Source organism: Ochlerotatus camptorhynchus, unplaced genomic scaffold, assembly GCF_037179485.1.
Source record: "Ochlerotatus camptorhynchus isolate MF236.1 unplaced genomic scaffold, CSIRO-AGI_Acam_v1.1 ptg000328l, whole genome shotgun sequence".
NCBI lineage: Eukaryota > Metazoa > Arthropoda > Insecta > Diptera > Culicidae > Ochlerotatus > Ochlerotatus camptorhynchus.
In genome coordinates, this window is record NW_027040816.1 from 5,007,269 (window position 1) to 5,027,696 (window position 20,428).

At 43.7% G+C, this 20,428-nt stretch overlaps 1 protein-coding gene across 3 annotated transcripts in view; it reads right to left on the reverse strand.

Moving 5' to 3' along the window:
* Positions 1-503: 503 nt before the first annotated feature.
* The window catches only part of didum (dilute class unconventional myosin), a 47,545-nt gene continuing 27,620 nt past the window's right edge, over positions 504-20,428 (reverse strand). Inside the window, exons 3-13 of one of the 3 annotated variants that reach the window (XM_065230098.1) lie at positions 15,530-16,579; positions 15,223-15,469; positions 14,604-15,160; positions 14,476-14,496; positions 14,093-14,206; positions 12,603-13,039; positions 11,277-12,541; positions 3,060-4,170; positions 2,620-2,992; positions 1,640-1,903; positions 504-1,568 (exon numbers count right to left, since the gene is read on the reverse strand). In XM_065230098.1, the coding sequence (XP_065086170.1) occupies positions 1,335-1,568; positions 1,640-1,903; positions 2,620-2,992; positions 3,060-4,170; positions 11,277-12,541; positions 12,603-13,039; positions 14,093-14,206; positions 14,476-14,496; positions 14,604-15,160; positions 15,223-15,469; positions 15,530-16,579 (5,673 nt within the window). In that variant the 3' untranslated portion in view covers positions 504-1,334. The remainder of the gene's footprint in view (positions 1,569-1,639; positions 1,904-2,619; positions 2,993-3,059; positions 4,171-11,276; positions 12,542-12,602; positions 13,040-14,092; positions 14,207-14,475; positions 14,497-14,603; positions 15,161-15,222; positions 15,470-15,529; positions 16,580-20,428) is intronic. The other 2 variants (XM_065230100.1, XM_065230099.1) reach the window with 2 other exon arrangements.

Consider the following 20,428-nt stretch of genomic DNA (forward strand, 5'->3'; position numbering starts at 1 on the left):
CTTGAAACAAGGAAAAATGAGTTAGTTAGTCTTCATCTATGTGATTCCTAATCTTCTATTAGTTGGTCCCTCGTTTGAAGTAATTAAGACTAGGGTTCTGATGCATGGTCATTATCGGTGTCCTTAATTTTGTTGCTAAGGAATCCAATTTTGACTGACAAAGGAACGCGCCTTTGGAGGGTGTTTTCAACACTCCGAAGGGTATAAAGAGCGGGAACTTTCAATTAGAGTCGGATCCTTGCGATAAATGCAAGAATGACAACTGTATCAAAATCGAATACTTCATCATTTCTCAATAGTGATGGAGTAATACAACATGCACTAAACTAAGGGCACGGGTTGTACTACTATCGATCAAATTACTGGTCGCAGTTCCCAGAAAAACTCTTTACTTTTCGGAGGATCATCGTCTGCAGCCCACTGTAGTCTGCCTTCTGGTTAAGTGATTTAGGGACATTTCTCACAAACTGCATTCACAGCAGGTAAAGCTCATTTTTGATTTCACTAACATTCTGGTAGGTACCTATGTATCCTTTTTATTATTAGTTTAGCGTTCTCTCACTACTCACAGCTGGTAAGTACAGAGTAAATTTCTTCTATCACGATAAATGCTCTATAACAGGGGGTATACTATTGTTCTCTTTCAACATGGTTGCTTAGCGCAAATTTGATGTACTTTCGTTACGTTACAGCATTGATTATTGTTTCCTTTTCGCTTTACTTTGCTTTGCTACTTGTGAAATGTGGCTATATTTTTGGTGCTTGCAATGAAGTCAGTATTTAATAAATTTTTCAACCGTATTTTTCGTACACTCCTATTCAGACTTGCATTCCAGTAATAAATAACAATAGCATATATATGTGTATATATAAGTTTTAGGTACTTACACAATCGATTCAGTGGAAGGAAAACATAAACAAAAATCTATAATACAGTTGGGAAATGCGTTGAGTTCAGGGTCACCAGCCCGACAGGTAATATAAATGCACTTGCAGTTCCAAACAACGTTGTCCTTAGCAGGCAAAAACCGTTGGTTTTGTATGTATTTTGAATCGATTTAGCCGAAGCATGATGAAGGCCAATTATAGTACTTTCCTAAAAGTAACTCAGGATGCATTCAAGTACACGAAAAATAGAAACAAACGAATCGTGTAAATATGTGTCTCTCTGATATTCCTTCGGAAGTCGATAAACTCTCTTGAATTTGAATAACAATTTCTCTAACGATTTGCACGTTCTTGGTCTAAGTTCTGCCTTTGCATCTACGGTATATATGTCAATTTACCTATTTAAAATATGTGGAATGCGTCACTCGCATCGAACTTGCCCACGTTTAAATCTTCGTGACTAAACCGTCCAGGTTCAGCTCCTCGGGGACGTCAATTTCCTCCAGATTGACCTCGCTGTACTTGTACACCACGACCAGCGGGCTGACGATCTCTTCGTCCATCATGTACGTGTCCGATTCGCTCTGGTTGGAACGCTCATTCAGCTGCTTCGTCAGCTTCTCGATGAAGATCGGTTTGATTTCGTTCTCGCAATCGTCCGTGGTGTAGGATTTGATGATCTGGAATTTAGTCGGTAAAGTTTTAAGATCATTCCGGAAGAAGCAACCGAAAAGCAGAGCACCAAACATACCTTCAAAATTTGCGCCGTCGTTAGGCAGGTGCTGAGTTCCAGCAACGTTTGAACGTCCTCCTCCGTCTTGCGGGCTTGCAGGATGCGGGAAATTTGGATCAGCGGCTCCAGCGGCTTGACCACATCCGGATCCATGGCCATCGTTCGGATCCATCCCTCCAAACAGCTGACGTTGTAGCGAATCTTCATGCCCGTTTTCCACATGCACAGATCACCTCTCAGCATCAGACTGTTGACCGCCACGGCGCAGATGTAATACATGAGCTGCGAAGAGAATAAAACAAAATACATGCATCACTTTTCTGAACGGTTGCATCATTCATTCTCCGTTAATCTAAGTTTCAGAAGATCTGGCAATTGTTTTAACTACAGTGTCTTTCTTATTTCTTGTATTTTTTTCACATAACGTTACTTTTGTCAACTAACCAATGACAGAGAATTAGACACGACTCGCAGAATAGCTGCCGAGAACTCGAAACTACTGTTACAAAGAAGGCAAAACAATGACAAATTAACTAAGAAAAATCATAATCTCAGATCAAATATTTTCTATCGAGATCTCATTTTTATGAGCCCAAGATCTTCAAGGGAAGTTTGGAGGAATTATGTAAACGGTTAGACAGCTTTCCAGGGATAGTTCAGGGAACATCCAGGAGAGGTTTGGGAATATTCTAGGAGAAATCCGGTGGCTTTTTAACACTCCGAACACGATGCCTCCGGTTTGTTGTTTAACGGCAAACTTGCAATGTTTAAAAAAACATTTTGCCGTTACACATTTTACCTGAGGCATCGTCTTCGGAGTGTCAAGATAATTTCAGCACTAGGATTTTATAGAGACAATTTTAAAAATCTGAGACCCTTCGGCCCAAACCAAACCTGTCCAATAGTGTAAAAAAATCCCCTCAACCCAGAATCTTAAAAACATTGTAACGGTCTTGAAAATTGCTCCCCGTTCTAAATGTGCCCCGTTTTCCCCCTACCTGTTTGAAGATCTGCTCGATGTAGTAGTTCTCCATGCCGAAGCTGGTCAGATGTTTGTAGAAGATGTCCAACTGCTGAACCAGCGACTTCGGTTCCCGGCTCTGATCCGGCGACATGTCGAGCGACATCGTTCGGCCCCGGCTCTTGCCGCGGGCCGTTTCGTCGTGATCGAGGATGGCCGGCACTATGAATTGCTTGATCGATTCCTGGATCTGCCGCAGCAGAACACCGTGCATCAGGATGATCATCTCGTAGATCACCTGCCGGTACTCCGACAGGTCGAAGTTCTTCAGCTGCTGTTGGTTCTGCACGTCGGTGTTGTACTGGATGTACTCCGGATAGCCGCCAAACTGCTTCAACAAATTGTGTAGGCTGTGTGGGGAGGGTAAGCAGAACAAATATTATTTGGAAAATTTCAAACTCGACATACGGAACTTACGTAAGGGTATTGACTAGCCACATAACTCGCACTTCGGCAACGTTGGGCAGCTTGTACAGCCGCTTGATCATCTGCACAAACCGCGTCAGCAGCGATCGCACATGCTGATCCGTATTGACCAAATCGGTATATCTGATGCACATAAACACCACATAAGCTGGTAAACTCGTAGTTAGCGTGACTGCCACTCTCGGTTTCAGGTCCGTCACCAGTCGCTGGATGATCTTGTTCTCGTCTTCGTGCCGGTATTTCAGTATACCCTGGTACGATTGAGCCTTCTTCTTCACCATCACCATCGACTGGAACTCTTCGTTCATCAGAATAGAATCGTTCAGACCATGGTCCCGTAACCGGTTCGACAGAATGTTGTTCTTCTTCGTCAGCTCATGGATCTTGGCCAGCAAGTCGTTCACCTGCTCCTGCAGATCTACGTAAGCCGAGGTCGATTTCTTCAACTCATGCCTCAAGTACAGATCACTTTGCTTCAGCGTGTCCAAGTTGTCCTCGTTGGAACCTTCGAGTCTTCCTTGCAGAATCAACTGAAGCTCCTGGAGCTCCTTCCTCAGCGCTTCCGTGATCTTGTTGTTCTCCACCAGGGTCTCGTTGTTGGCATCCATCATCGCCCGCAGTTCCGACTCCAGCTGCCTATTGACCAACTTCTGCGCCTGGAACGCTTCCATCAGTTCGCCTTCGTCGTGAATCCTCATACTGCTGGCATCGCCGTTCGGATTGATCTGTGACTGACCCAGCGTTCGCAGCGAATGACTCTGCTGCGCGAGGACGGCCTTCAACGAGATGCACTCATCGCGGCGCCGTTTCAGCTCCTCCTGCAGTGCATTGTGTTGTGCCTCCAGTTCGCGATCTTCCACTCCGCGCTTGATGCTATTCCTCAGCAGGTTGTAATCCTGTCGTAGTTTTTCGATTTCCACCTCCAGCTCCGAGGCACGGATCGAATCCTCCGTACTGAAGGAGGAACTCTTGCGGAACCGAGCGATCTCCTTGCGGAGCTGATCGCTCTTGGATTTCTCCTCTTCGAAGAGTTTGCGCATTTTCAGGATGATGGTCGTCTGGTCCTTCTCCGGCAATTCCGAATTGTTGGGTGTGGAATGGTCTAGCGAGTTGAGAAACATTAGTATGGAGTGTATCGGGGGATGGAATTTGATATTAGGACAGCGTAATGTTAGTCAGCCAAGGTTTCCGGCATTCAGGTTAATGGACGACGATGGGTTAATAAGGTTAAACTACACAATTTCTGTCTATTGTTTCCTTCAGGATATTCTGTAGTTGGACTCGTCTAAGAGGACTTTCAGTGAAGTTTTCATGAACTAAATAAAGGTCCTGAAGACCTCTTTAAGGGGTCCGGAGATCTTCGGAATATTTATAGGGACTTTTAGGGGAAGTCTAGAGAAGTTAACATAATATCTGGTGGAAGACTTTACCTTCTAGAAGATCTCTGATCTTTCTTGTAATTGAATCTGTACTGACAAAATAATTTCTCCAGAATCCTCCCCCTCCCAATACAAATGGAATTCCTACGAATTTCCTTTTAATCTTTATGGGGGGAATGAGTTTGGCCTAAAGCCGTTTGGCATAAGAGAAGATGCATAAATGACGTAGCATTTTAGGGTGACCAGCCATGTAGAAAAATACACTATAAGGGGGAGGAGGACCAAAGTTAGTGCTTCATGAAACGTAAACAAACGTCAAACGTTTCTTTACTTTTGATGGAACAGTATCTTGTGTATTTTTCTAAATGACGCGGTCACTTTAAAATGCTACGTCATTTATGCATCTCCCCTAAGGCCGTTTGACCTAAAGTCGTTTGGCATAATAGATTAACATATTAATATACACATTGACTAAAACACGAAAGAGCTGCTCTGCCTTAATTTAACTAGTATGTTTATTTGGAAGGCTCAATCGCGTTAGCTTTACGGAGCCGATAGTTCATTGTTCTTTGTTTGTAACAAAATTCACTTAATTCTATGTCTAGTAGGAGTTGGGCCGAATACTCGCGGCTTACTCGAGGTTAGAGAGGTACATTGTCGAAGGATAGGATCAGGGGAGGAGCTTGGGGGTAAGGTTTCGTTGTCTCGTCAGAGCGTTGTCGCCAGTATGAATGGTAGTGCGGTTCTAGTTTCGTCTGGAGTTGAGCTGCTCTGCCTATATTCGCATATCAGTCCCATATGGAAAAAGTAGAAATAGAGACAATGGCAGTTGTTCGCTTTCCCTCGAAAATCTGCTCGAATATGAGGAAAATCGAAGAAATTTTTATCCAGTCTAGGAGTATACTAATAGACTGAGTGGAACCTCTCTTAAAATTCTGACGTGCTTCAATATTTATAAAAATTTGCTTGCCCAAGGAATTTGAAAATTCTCTGAGAATTCCCAGTTTTTTTCAGGGAAAATAAAATTACCTGAAGACTCCATGCTTTCCAGGATTTTCCAGGTAGCAGACAACCTGCTTGACTTCAGAGAACTTTGTAGAAGCCAAAAGCTCAGAGAGTAACGGAAACGGTCTAGAATGTCAAGGAACTTCATATATTTTCGAGAAACATCGTAGAAGTTCCGAAAACTTCGTTAACATTCATTGAACTGAGTTGAAGTTCTGGAAACTTTCTAGAAGTGCAGCAAATTTTACAGAAGTTTAGTTGACTTTGTAAAAGCTAATTGAATTTAACAAAACGTCAGAGAATGTTGTACAACTTTAGCAAATTTTGTAGAAGTGTAGAGAACTTTGTAGAACTTCATGGAACATTGTTGAAAATTAGCAAACTTAAGAGAAATTTGGCGAATGCTGCCGAAATTCGGGGAACTTTGTTGAAGTTCAGGGATTTTTTTATAACTTCATTGGACTTTCTAATATTTCAGGGACTTTGTAGATGTTCAGGAGACATCGAAATTTAATATAATTCGGGGAACTTCGTAGAGCTTCAGAGCATTTAAAAAAAATCAGGTTGCTTTGTAAAAATGCTTATACAAGTTTGGGAAACTTCGTTGAAGTTAAAAGTTCCCTTAACCGCCCGTTACTCGTGCCAACTTTTGTAACACGAGTACTCGCGCGTTGTACTTTGTACAACACACATGAGTTTTCCATTGCCATTTTGCAGCCGAGCTACCAATCGATATGAAAACAACGGGTATTCCTTAAAAAACATGTTTTTAACTAAACAAGTTAAACTTTTATCACAGTTAACCCCCAAAAAAATGCAGATAATAGAGAAAATGTGAATGGAAACCGCGTAAACGGTGTCCGTACTACGTGGGTTTTGACTTAATTGGTTACAACATTGAAAATCTCGAGATCCTGACCAGCTAGAATATTATTGTCTTCGGCAAAGTTGTTCTAGAGATCATAACCTTTTCACTGGTGGAGAGTAGTTCAGAATTTTCTCACTACGTAGCGCTAGAATAAAGGGTGATACGGTCAAAATTTGGTCAAGGGAAAACGCGTGTAAATCGGTGAAATCGTTTATTTAAAAAATCAAATTAAATTTCTTTTTCAAGTTCAATTAGTATAAAATTCAGGAAAAATATTCAGTTAGGCTTCCGCTTTTCCAAATCCGAATTGCCGGGCCTTACGCTTGACCCCTGCCATCAGATTTTGTACAGCCACCTAGTCCACCTTCTTCGCCGCAGAAAGCCAGTTTGCCTTGAACTGCTGCTCGCCCTTAGCAGTTTTTTTGGTCTTCTTTAGGTTCCGCTTGACAATAACCCAGTATTTCTCAATTGGGCGGAGCTCTGGCTTGTCCTTGGGAACCACCTGCACGTTGTTGGCGGCGTACCACTCCATGGCGTTTTTACCGTAATGGCAAGATGCCAAATCCGGCCAAAACAGTACGGAACAACCGTGTTTCTTCAGGAAAGGCAGCAGACGTTTATTCAAACACTCTTTCACGTAAATTTCTTGGTTGACAGTCCCGGAAGCTATGAAAATGCTGCTTTTCAAGCCACAGGTACAGATGGCTTGCCAAACCAGATATTTCTTTGTGAACTTTGACAGTTTCATGTGCTTGAAAACATCTGCTACCTTTCCCCTTCCTTTTGCCGTTTAAAACTCCTGTCCCGGAAGCTGCTTGTAGTCGGCTTTGACGTAGGTTTCGTCGTCCATTACCACGCAGTCAAACTTCGTCAGCATCGTCGTGTACAGCCTCCGGGATCGCGCTTTGGCCGTCGTATTTTGTTTATCATCGCGATTTGGAGTCACTACCTTCTTGTAAGTCGATAGTCCGGCTCGTTTTTTGGCTCGATGCACGGTTGTAGACGATACACCCAGCTTATTTGCGGCATCTCGGAGAGAGAGGTTAGGGTTTCGCTTGAAACTACCGGCAACTCTCTTTGTCGTCTCAGCGGCTTCCGGTTTTCGATTTCCCCCCGATCTAGACTTCCTGGCTGTCGACAAACGTTCCCCAAACACTTTAATTACATTTGTAACGGTTGATTTGGCAACTTTTAGCGATTTTGCCAACTTTGCGTGCGAGTAGCTCGGATTTTCGCGATGCGCGAGCAAAATTTTGATACGCTGCTCTTCTTGCTTGGACGGCATTTTGACAACTGAAGAGTGAATTCCAAAATCAAAATAGGAGCAACATTCTACACACACACACCTTCAAAATGAGGGGTGTTCAGGTTTTTTAAATGCAAAATTGAAAGAAATACGTCAAGTTGATACTGACCAAATTTTGACCGTATCACCCTTTACATGTGAAATTATCGCATGTGATATATCTCGAGATCATGACCAGATAGATGTTTACTGTCATCGACAAAGTTTTTGATGAGATCAAAGCCTATTTCTTGGTGCACAATAGTTCAAAATTATCTTAATACGTGGCGCTAGTATACACGTGAAATTCTCATATAAAATATCTCGAGATCCTGACCAGATAGAAAGTTACTGTCTTCGGCAAAGTTGTTCAGAAGGTCAAGGCCTTTTCATTGGTGAAGTAGTTCAGAAAATTATCACTACGTGGCGCTAGTGTATAAGTGCAATTTTCGCATATACAATAGCTCGAGATCCTGAGCAGATAGAAAGTTATTGTCTTCGGCAAACTTTTTCAGGGGGTTAAGTATTTTTGGCTGCAGAAGAGAGTAGTTCGGTATTGTCTCACTATGCGGCGCTAGTATACACGTGAAATTCCAATATAAAATATCTCTAGATCCTAACCAGATAGAAAGTTACTGTCTTAGGCAAAGCTGTTTAGGAGATCATAGCCTTTTTGCTGGTTAACAGTTGTTCAAAATCTTCTCACTAGGTAGTGCTCGTATACACGTTAAGTTTTCGCATGTGATACATCACTAGATCCTGACCAGATAGAGAGTAAATGTCTTTGGCAAAGTTGTTCAGGAAGTCAAGATCTTTTCGTTGGTGGACAGTTGTTCAGAATTTTCTCACTACTTGGTGCTAGTATACACATGCAATTCTCGCATATACAATAGCTCGAGATCCTGAGCAGATAGAAAGTTCCTGTTTTCGGCAAACTTGTTCAGGGGGTCAAGAGTTTTTGGCTGGTGGACAGTAGCCTAGAATTTTTTCACCACGTGGCGCTAGTAAACGTGTACAATTCCCGCGTATGCTAAGCTTGAGATTCTGAACAGGTAGAAAGTTACTGTCTTAGAAAAACTTGTTCATGAGGTAAATGCCTATTGCTTAGTGCACAATAGTTCAGAATTTTCACACTACGTAGCGTTAGTATACACGCAAAATTCTCGCATGTAAAATATCTCGAGATTCTGATCAGATAGATTTCGCTAGTGGACAGTAGTTCAAAATTTTCTCACTACCCAGAATACACGTGAAATTCTCGCATGTGGGTTGTTTCGAGATCCTGACCAGATAGAAAGTTACTGTCTTCGACAAAGTTGTTCAGGAGGTCAAAGCCTTTTCGGCTGGTAAATAGTAGTTAAGAATTTTCTCACCACGTGGCATTAGTATACATGTACACTTCTCGCATATACTATATCTCGAGATCCTGATCAGATATAAAGTTACTGTCTACGACAAAGTTGTTCAGGAGGTCAAGGTATTTTGGCTGGTGAACAGTAGTTCAGAATTTTCACACAAATTCTAGGCTTTAACCTCCTGAACAACTTTGTTCAAGACAGTAACTTTCTATCTGGTCAGGATCTCGAGATATATCACAGGCGAGAATTTTACATTTCACTAGCGCTACGTAGTGAGAAAATTTTGAACAACTGTCAACGAGCAAAAATTTTGTGATATCCTGAACAACTTTGCCGACGACAGTAATTTTCTATCTGGTCAAGAACTTGGGATATTTTATATGCGAGAATTTCACATGTTCTGAAATTCTGAACTACTGTCCACCAGCCAAAAAGTCTTGACCCCCTAAAACAACTTTGCCGAAGACAGCAACTTTCTAGCCGATCAAGATCTCGAACTATTGAATATGCGAGAAAGGCACGTGTATACTAGCACCGCATAGCGAGAAAATTCTGAACTATTGTCATCCAACAAAAAGATCTTGATTTCCTGAAAAACTTTGCCGAAGACATTTACTTTCTATCTGATCAGGATCTAGAGATATTTTATATGCAAGAGTTTCACATGTATAGTAGCGCCGCAAAGTGAGAAAACTCTGAACTACTGTCCACCTGCGAAAAAGCCCTGACCTGCTGAACAACTATGCCGAAGACAGTACCTTTCTATCTGGTTGGGAACTCGAGATATTTTATATGAGAATTTCACGTGTATACTAGCGTCGCGTAGTGAGCAAAATCTGAACTATTGAGCATCAAGCAATAGGTTTTGACCTTCTGAAAAACTTTGTTAAATACAGTAACTTTCTATCTGGTCAGGATCTCTATATATTCCATGTTGTAATCAATTAAGTCAAATCCCACGTAGTATGGTCACAGTTTACGCGGTTTCGATTTACATTTTCCCTATTATCCGCATTTTTAGGTGTTTACTGTAATCAAAGTTTAGTTTTTTTAGATCGAAATAAGTTTTTTTGAGGAATACTCGTTGGTTTCAGATCGCTTGGTAACTCAGCAACAAAATGGCAATGGAAATCTCATGTGTGTTGTACAAAGTACAACAGCGCGAGTAACGGAGGGTTAATTTTAATAAATTTCATATAAGTTCTTGTTTTAGTTTCAGGACACTTCGTCAATGTTCAATGAACTTAAAATAGATCAGGAAATTACGTACACATTCAGGAAACTTTGTAGAACTTAAGGGGACCTGCGCAGGATCAAGAGAATTAAAAAACAGGGAACTTCATAGGACTTCAAAAACCTTTGTAGAAGTCAAGCGAACTTAGCAATTCGAGGAACTTCGTTAGAAGTTCAACGAAAACTGTAGAAGCTCAGAGAACTTCGTAGAAGTTAGGGAATTTAATAGAAGCTTATGGAGTATTGTAAAAATTCAGCATTCTTCTTAGAACTTCAGGGATTGATTTGGGAATTTACTGGAAATTTTGGAAACTTTGTTTCGTAAAGATGTTTAGGAAAATTCGTAGAAAAGGTTCGAGGTCTTTCTTGAAGCTTGGAGAAGATCATGGATGTCCTACTTGAAAAAGTTGACGGAACTTCGTAGATGTCCATCGAACATTGGAGCAATTTTTTCGCCCATCTGGAATTTTTTGGTGGCGACCTACTGAGTCCGGTGCTGGTTAAGTTACGCCAGGGAGTTTTTCACCTAAAACTCTAGAAGGATTATTTGTTTTTTAGACTTTTGAGATGTTTGTAAATATCGCTATTGAGTAATTCTGCCATCATTTAGCTTATGTGCGATTGCTTAAGATATTCCAGAGCTATGCTTAATATCCTAAGGGCCGATTTCTTCACCTGCGCCTTAAACCAGGTTTAATCATATGGGTAAACCTGGTTTAAGATTTAAGCGCAAGTGAAGAAGTCGGACCTATGTGACACGCTTTCATCTGAAAATTTTGAGTTGACTCCTATGCAACAAAAATCAGTCATATGTTCCTAAACCGCTGAGGATATTGAAAGCCTTCCTGTACAGGAATCTCCAAGCTACCATATACAAAAAAGTTTGGTTAAACAACATGGATGAAACTTGAAAAGTAAAACAATATAAACATCTATACTAGGCAGACCCCGTGCCGCTTCAGATCCTCCCAACCGCTTCTCAACTTACGCAATAAGAGTTAGAAACACACACTGATTAGTACTGATCTCCTAGTTAGGCCACCACGCACGAAATAATCGAATTAGTAACATTCTCCCTACCTTGCAGGTGGTTGAACGACATCGAGGGGGTCCTGTTCAGCAGCCGTTCGAGCGAATCAAACGAAGAGTCCTTCGCCGGCACTCGTGGCAGTTCTGTAATACTACTTTGACTAGAAACATTACCCATAGATGGCGGAGGACTACTGACTGCGGTCGTCCCGCTACTAGGAACGGTCGTAGTAATGGCAGACGCTATCGCCACCCTTACGGCCGCTGGTGAAACCACCGGCACAGTATTAGGAACACTTGTACTAACATTACCGCCGTTGCTATTTCGCTTCAAATTATTGTTAACTTCACCTTCGCACGAGAGCGGCGATCGTCGAATCTCCAGCGTATTCTTGCCCGAATTGTAACCGAAGTCCTCCTCGTTGGTGCTGGACGCGTTACTAACCGACCGCGAGTGCGTCTTCAGCTCGTGAGAGTTGCTGATGATATGCTGCAACCGACGCAGTTCGTGTCGCAAATTGTTGTTCTCATTCTCTAGCTGATTTTTATCCTCAACCATTCGTTGGTAAGCTGAGTGGATTTCTTTGGAGTCCGCTTGCGATAGGAGTCGATCCCGTTCCAGTTTGGTTACGTCGCTGATTTCATTGACCTGCTCTCGCATTTTTGCGAGATCCTGCTCCATAACGGCCCGTTCTTTCAGCCGATCTTCCTCTTCCTTTTGCTTCTCTTCCAGCAGAATCATCTTCTCGTCCCGTTCGTTTTCCAACTGTTTGATCACTATCAGCAACTTTTCGTCCTTTTGCTCCAACTGCAGCTTCAAAGCCTTCAGCTCGTTCTCCTGTCGCTTCATGGTTGCCATCTTCTGGCGCATCTCCGGAATATCGGCATTCTGCTTCTTCAGACCAGTATTTTCCTTCGACAGTTGATCGTAGCGCTGCTGCAGTTCGATGATCTTGTTCTCCAAACCTTTGTACATCTTTTGAATGTGGGAAATGGTTCGGGCCTCCGCCTTCAAGCGCTTGTACATTCGACGTGCCAAGAATCGGCGTATTGTTGCTTGACACTTGACGATATTCGCCAGACGCTGCCTGGTCCGTTCTCGAGCCAGGTAGCCTCGACAGATGCGCTGAATTTCCGTTGCTTTGTAGTTGTCCAGTGCTTGCTTGAACTTCCGACGGGCAAGCATTGCACGGGCGTAGGTTTGTAATCCAAGTACAGTCCGCCGGATTCGTTGATACCTGGTCCGTTGCAGCCAACCTCGCATGTAGCGTTGAATCGTAATCGCTGCACGATTCTTCCGAAGGTTATCCGCTCGCCTGAAAAAAAAAAAATGACTCGAATCAAACTTACAACACAAAATTGGAAATTGAAACTCACTTCCTAGCCAACATCCCTCTGGCGTGTCGCTGCAGCCCGAGAGCAGTGCGCTTCAGTCGGAGATATTTGTTTCGACAGATAAATCTTCTTATCAGTGACTGCACTTTGACGATGTGCTTCTTGCGCAGGTCGCTTCTCAGCTGTTCCAGATAAGCTACCTGCCCGGCGCGGAAGAAGATTTGCGTGTTGCCCAGCCGGTATTTGTCCGTGTCGGGTAGCCAGTTGCGCACGATGTTCGCACAGGTGGCCTTCTCGTTCCAGTCGATGATCTGGACGCGCTTGCAGAGCAACCGATAGCGATCGTAAAAGTCCTCGTACCTCCAGCGGGACGGGAAACCGGCGGCCGAGATGCGGACCGTCTCCAGCACACCGCAGGCCCGCAGCTGTTGGACGATTTTCGGTGCCTCCCATCGGAAGGCGGCCTTGTCTTCGTTGGGCTGGAATGTTGATGGATATAAATGGTTGCATTACCCCGTATGGAAGGTTTAAAATGTTTAACATGCATGAAGGTAGTTTGTGTAGTTTCATACATAGGTTATAACTTATATAAGTTATATAAGTTATAAGTTAAGTATATGAATTTCCTGTGGATGTTGGAGGAAAGGCTTATCCAGAAAATCTCGAGAACAAATGCAATGAATTGCTAACATTTCAAAGGGGCGTAATTGCTATTGTAAACAAAGGCTTTGGCCGCTGATTTCTGGCAAATAAAAGCTCATCCTCCAAATTAAAAATGCTCTGGTAGAGGAAACATTCCTCTATCTGTTGGTGTCAATAATTTTCGTGCGCGAGCTTTTATTGGCGTGAAATCGACGGCTAAAGCCATTGTTAACAAAGCAATTATGCACATGTACACAATCATACTCTTTTGCCCAAGGATGTCGAGAAATTCTCCAACCCGAAAAATTCTTAGAACGGACCGGGAATCGAACCCAGCCACCTCCAGCGAGGGCTTGCTTTGCAGCTGCGCCTTTACCGGCTGAGCTAAGGGACTGGCTAATAGGTAAAGGTATTTACCCTATTATATCTTATCAAGAAGACTGGCAACTTTGCCAGAATCCAAGCGACAGACACAATAGCACTGCGCTTGAGTGAAGGTGGAAGCAACGCACAGAAATATGAGATGTAATCTTTGCTATCGAATGCGTTCGTATGAGAAAATGGAAGAGTTGTCAGTCTTCTTGATTTGTTGTCTTCACTGTTAAGAACAATTTTTCCAAAGGAAATCACATGATTTTCTCTGATCGGTGATTTTTGACGGCTGGTTTCGTGTAGGAGTTATATATGACCCAGTGCAATCGAATCAGTTAAAATTCAGATAAACAAAAAAATATGGATTGGAAACGCCCACAAACGACTCAAAAAAACTACCTATTATTTGATCTTTGGAACAGCATCACAAGATCATTTCTTTGATGTTTTCAGAAGAATTTCTTTGATGTTTTCAGAAACCAGATAAGGATATTTATGGCAAATGATTCAAGACCTACCTTAATACACCTCACGTAATGTGGCGTCGTATTGTGAAGCGTAGTAATCAGCAGGGTCAAGCTTTCCCGGAACTGCGAGCCGACTGTTTTCCTCTGTTGCTTTTGGGTCATTGGCTTCAGAAGAACAGAAGAAAAGGTAATGGAAACAAAGGGACGAAAATCCGATTAGTACAACTGCTGCTGCAATGCTATCAAATAGTACCACCATAACCAACAACTTGAACGCGCAGATAGGATAAAACACATAAAATAACGGACAAGAGACATAAATTGCACTCTGAAACACGTAAAATTGGCAAACGACTGCTCAGTTGTTCGTTATTATTCTGTTCTGCAGAAACAATATAGGTTGATATTTATAAACATTCAAATACGATACTAACCTTTCTTTTCCTATCAGCCGGCTGCAGCAATCGACACACAAGAAAATAAAACGAAAAGCAAATTGTACGGACAATCACATTAGACAGAACGTCACACACGCTATCCCAAAAAGGGTTCATATCCTCACCTGACTCTTGGCGGCACTAATGACCAACTTCACCCCGGTCTTCCCCATTTCGGTTGCCTCCGACTGTGCCTCATCCTGCACAGTCATCAGCTTATGGCACAACTTCATCTCCGACATCCGCAGAACGTTCACCAGCTCCTTTGAAACCGTGTCCCGGTTTTTCTCCAGAAACCCATGCGACTCGTACTGGACCGTGTCGGAAAAGTGCTTAATCAAAAATGCACTCGTCCCGAACCGGGGTTTATCGAAGTGTTTGTATTTGCTGCACTTTTCCTGCAGTTTCCCCACCCAGGACTCGTCCGACCCGCGAGGCATTCGGCATTCCTCGTCAAGCAGGTCCAAAATGCCCAACTTGGCTTCGATCAGATCGATGCACGGTTGATTGTCGTAGAAGTCGATCATCTTCCACTCGATTCCCTCCTTCAGGTACTGCTCCTGTTCCAGCTTGAAGACATGCTGATTGAACTGCTGCTGTAGCTTTTCGTTTGCATAGTTGATGCAGAACTGCTCGAACGAGTTTATATCGAACGTTTCGAAGCCGTAGATGTCCAGCACGCCTTTTAGGGGGAAGGGCAAAAAATATGGAATAGATAAAACAACAATCGGTCATCTTACTCACCAATGAAACAGTTTTGCTTCTTGCCACCGGCCAGGTTGCGATTGATTTTGTTAACGATGTACTGGAACATTTCGGCGTAAATGTGCTTTGCCAGAGCGTCACGAGCCGCTTCCGATTGGGATTTGCTCTGCGGAATCAGCACCGTATCGTTGAACGATTCGATCTGTCGAGTTATGAGCCATTTGCGTAGCTCGTCGCGGTTTAGCCTCAGGATATCGCTGAAGATGTTCACATGTAGATCGTCGGACTGTGGGCGAGAAAGAGATGGGTACCAAATGATTGCCTCCAATAAACTATACCTACTCACCGCAACACTGCACGCTTCCTGATCCACTTCCTGCGATTGCTTCTTGTACTTGTGAGAGAATTCGACATTTCCCAGATGCAGTACCGCTGCCAGTACCTTCATGATGTCACTAATCTCCCCACCGTCGAATCCCAAAATCTTGAACGCATTCGTTGTTTCCCGAAACTGATCTTCATCCGATACACGCGCAATATCCGGTGACTGACCCTGATTCAGAAAGTGAAACTTATCCTGATGGTCCAGCATCAGCTCCGGCCACTGTTTCTTGGCCGCACACAGCTGATAGAAAATGTGATAGTTTCGCTCGCCAGGAGCCTGAAACACCACCCGAGATTTTTCCAAAAGATACGTCTGCATGGTGCCACCCGTCAGGTTCATCATCGACAGATTATTGGTAAACAGCAACTTGGTAAACTTTCCGAACCGGGAACTGTTATCGTTTCGTGTCGTTTTTGCATTTCCGATCGCTTCCATAATCGGACTGCTGGCCAACACTTTCTTCTCGATTTGCGTTTCCGATTCACTGCCCCCAACCGCGGCAAAGTATCGCATAGCATACTTGGCCGACACGGTCTTCCCGGCACCGGACTCTCCACTAACAATAATACTAATATCACACTTTTCCCGCTCCAGCTTGGCGTACGCTTCCTCCGCCACGGCAAAGATATGTGGTTCCAGTTCACCCATCGAGTGACCCCGATAGGCACGGATCAGGTCCGCTCCGTAGAGCGGCAGTTCAGCGTACGGGTTGATCGCCACCAGGACGATACCGCAGTAGGTGTAGATGTTGTGGCGATCGCAGAAACGAACCTCCAGATTGTACAGGACATCCGGTTCGTGCAGGTAGGACAGCGCCGTGAGATCATTCTGTCCGATCAGGATGGCAGGGTTGCGCAGGTGAGGCAGATCGCTCGGTGACTTGAGCTGTACGGTGTGCGGTTCCTTGCGATCCGTTATCAGCTCCAGGCTGGTGTCGCCTTCCTTGTAGTCACGGAGCACTACCGCACCCTGCCAGACCTTATCCGCATGGGGAATCCAGACGCGGGCATCCTGGGAAGGGGGAAAAAAGGGATAACTTTTAACTTGATAAACTTTGCAAAGCAGTTGAATCTTTTGTATTTGAATTGATGTAGCGTGACATAACTGATCTTGTGGCCCCTTTGATCGTGGACCCCCGATAGATGTCTCTGTTTTGTGTGTAAATTTTATATGTATAGGGGAAATGGATGTAATGTCGGCCTAAATGCCCCTAATTTGGGCCCATACATAAATTCAGCAATCGACTAAATTTTCAATAGCGACCAAAAATATCCATTAGTACTGTCCTAATGACGCGTTCATCTAGATAAAATTGATAATTAGCTGATTTTTAGCGATGGGCCCAATCTTAGATCCATAGGCCAACATTAGAGCCATTTCTCCTATACATATTAACCTGGAAGGAGTGGAATACCTAGCTCTGGTCCTCACAAGTTCAAACCTCACGCCTCCCGAGTCATATGATAACAAAAGACTACCAGCTGAAACATGGACACAGCTGGGCGGCGTAGCCTCGGCAATAGCAAAGTGAAGAGGTGCGACGTGAAAACTGGTGCGGTAACCAAAGTACGGTGATAGATAGCATAACACCGAAGACAACACATCAAGAAGACTGGCAACTCTTCCATTTTCTCATAAGAACGCTATGAGACAGGTACAATCGCGAATTTGATAGCAAAGATTGCATCTTCAGAAGAAGGGTTTGTGTATTTGCTCATTTTTCTAAACGTTGCTTCCATTTTCACTCAAGCACAGCGCCATTGTATCTGTCGTTTGGATTCTGGCAAAGTTGCCAGTCTTCTTGATTTGTTGTCTTCGATAACACCCAACATTGAGCAATTACGATGGCAGATGGAAGCTGCACTACCTACGGAAGAGCAGCTTGGCGCAGCTTCTCTTGAAGATGGCTGGAGGGACATCCGTTCCGTTATAGGTAGTACTGCTGAAGCGGCACTAGGTTCTGCGATCCCGGACCGAAGAAATGACTGGTTTGACGGCGTATGCACACTATTAGTAGAGAAGAAGAATGCAGCACGGGCGAGAATGTGCATTGCGCACGGAAATTCTACGAGTAAGGATTTGAACGGTAACCTTCTCACGAACGAGTGTGAGGTGATTGAGAATTGGAAGCAGTACTATGACGAACACTTCAACGGTGATGCAGCAGAAAATGAAGGTGGCACGGCAACAGACCTTGGAGCACTGATCTTTAAGAAGTTGAGGAGGAGATCGATCGACTGAAGAACAACAAAGCAACCGGTGTAGATCAACTACCAAGTGAGCTATTAAAATACGGCGGTGAAGCACTGGGTAATTTCCAAGATTTTGAAGGAGGAGATATTACCGTAGGAGTGGATGGAAGGTGTCGTATGCCCAATCTACAAAAAGGGTGACAAGTTGGATTGCTGCAACTACCTCGAGATCACACTGCTGAGCGCCGCCTACAAAATACTCTCCAAAATTCTATGCCGCCGCCTGTTACCATTTGCAAGAGAGTTCGCGGGGCAATACCAGGCGGGATTCATGGGTGCCCGCGCTACCACGGACCAAATTTTCGCGATTCGGCAGGTTCTGCAGAAATAGCGCGAATATAACGTGACCACACATCATTTGTTCATCGATTTCAAATCCGCACAAGCTATGGCAGATTATGGATGAACGATGGATCGAGTGATGTGCGTTGTTCGGGTATCGGGGACACTCTCGAGTCCCTTTGAATCTCGAAGGGGGTGACGGCAAGGTGATGGACTTTCGTGTCCACTATTCAACATCGCGTTAGAAGGTGTGATAAGAAGAGCTGGGATAGACACGAGTGGCACGATCTTCAGGAAGTCCATCCAGCTTCTTGGCTTCGCGCTTGACATCGACATCATGGCACGAAACTTTGAGACGATGGCGGAAACGTACATCATTGGTGGATTGGTCTTGCCATCAACGCATCGAAGACAAAATACATGAAAGGAAGAGGTTCTAGGGAAGACAAAATTAGCCTCCCACCCCGAGTTCAGATTGACGGTGACGAAATTGAGGTAGGGGTCACTGGTGACCGCCGAAAAAGATACCAGCAGAGAAATTCACGCCATCAATCGTGCCTACTTTGGACTCTGGAGGGCGCTTCGGTCGAATAAAATTCGCCACCGCACGAAGTTGACTATCTACAAGACGACCACGTAACCTTGGTGTTTTCGAACGGAATGTGTTGCGTACCATCTACGGTGGAGTACAGATGGATGACGGAACGTGGAGGAGGCGAATGAACCACGAATTGCACCAGCTTCTGGGAGAAGCATCCATCGTCCACATTGCAAAAAAATGGGCGACTACGGTGGGTTGGGCACGTCGCTAGAATGCCGGACGACGACCCAGTGAAAATGGTTCTCGAAAGCGATTCAACAGGAACAAGAGGTGGATCGACCAAGTAGAAGGCGACCTGCAGACTCTTCGCAGACTACGAGGCTGGCGACTTGTGCCCATGGATCGGGTAGAGTGGAGACGACTTCTTCGGACAGCAGAGGACAACAAGGCCTTAGCCTGATTGGTGAGTAAGGTAGGTAATGTAACTTTTTTTCGTGTATCTAAGAATCCAATGAAAATACGCAAATGAGATCAACCAAAATTTGACTTCAGTTTACTCATGAATCGCAAAAAGTGCAGGAACTCAGCGATGATTCAAAACCACAAAAGACTGAGAGAATCCCGTCCTTACTTTTCTCATATTAGGGATTTTTTCCTGAAAAAAAAAACTTGAAAAATCTAGATAAACATGAGGTAAATTTACTCATCGCTGAGTTCCTGCACTTTTTGCGATTCATGAGTAAACTGCACACAAATTTGGGTTGATCTTATTAGCCTGGGGACACCATGAATTTTCTCTAGATTTTGACACTGGCTTGCATCAAAAAATGTATTCGGAAATGTTTGACGGATATTCTTTATTATACTTCAGTCGAAAGAGTTAGCCTTGTGATAAGAATCGGAATAAATCAGGCATAACATTTGATAACGGCACAAAAGCATTTGTAAACAAACTTTCTAAGGTCCTTTACACGCGAACCAAAGTACGCCACGCAAACCAATACCACTTTCGGAAAGGTGATAGTTGCCCCCATCCGATGATGTTGTTGGTTTGCGTGGGCGTACTTTGGTTCGCGTGTAAAGGGCTTTAGAAAGTTTGTTTACAAATGCTTTTGTGCCGTTATCAAATGTTATGCCTGAAATTTAAGCTGAGTTTTGCAAATCTCCCCTTCCTGATAGTATTCTTGTTTTGGGTGGGCGTCCTTCGGTTCGGGCGAAAAGGGCAATACAAGTTTTGTTTACACAAGCTTATATGCCCTGTTACGCGAGGTAGTGATTAATATAGTATAGGGTGTCCCAGAAAATATAAGCACAGTTTTTTTTTGGTTATCAAGCTGGAGCTGCGTGACAGCTTAGTTGTCAAGACTTGACCCATTTGAATAAATTTTGCTTATATCTTTGACAATACAGCAGAAGGACTAGCCTATGTTGGCCGCTTGAACACTGGATTCCGTGTGTATTGTTTCAAGATAGTTATAGAAAAAATGCTGTGACGTGTGCGCGTAGATACATCAAACACTGATTCAAACACTCCCGAACGTAAATCCCCATTGCCTGCCCATGACGCCATTCTACCGCGGCTAAGAGCCAGCAATGCCGGCCATAAATCTACCGTCTCCAACACTCCACTATAAAGCATGAAATTAGGCCCGCCCACCAACAGCAAGGTGCAAAAACTAGCCAAGGGGAGGGAGGAAGTGTTTGACGGATATTCATTACTATACTTCAGTCGAAAGAGTTAGCCTTGTGATAACGAGAATAAATTTAAGCTGAGTTTTGCAATTT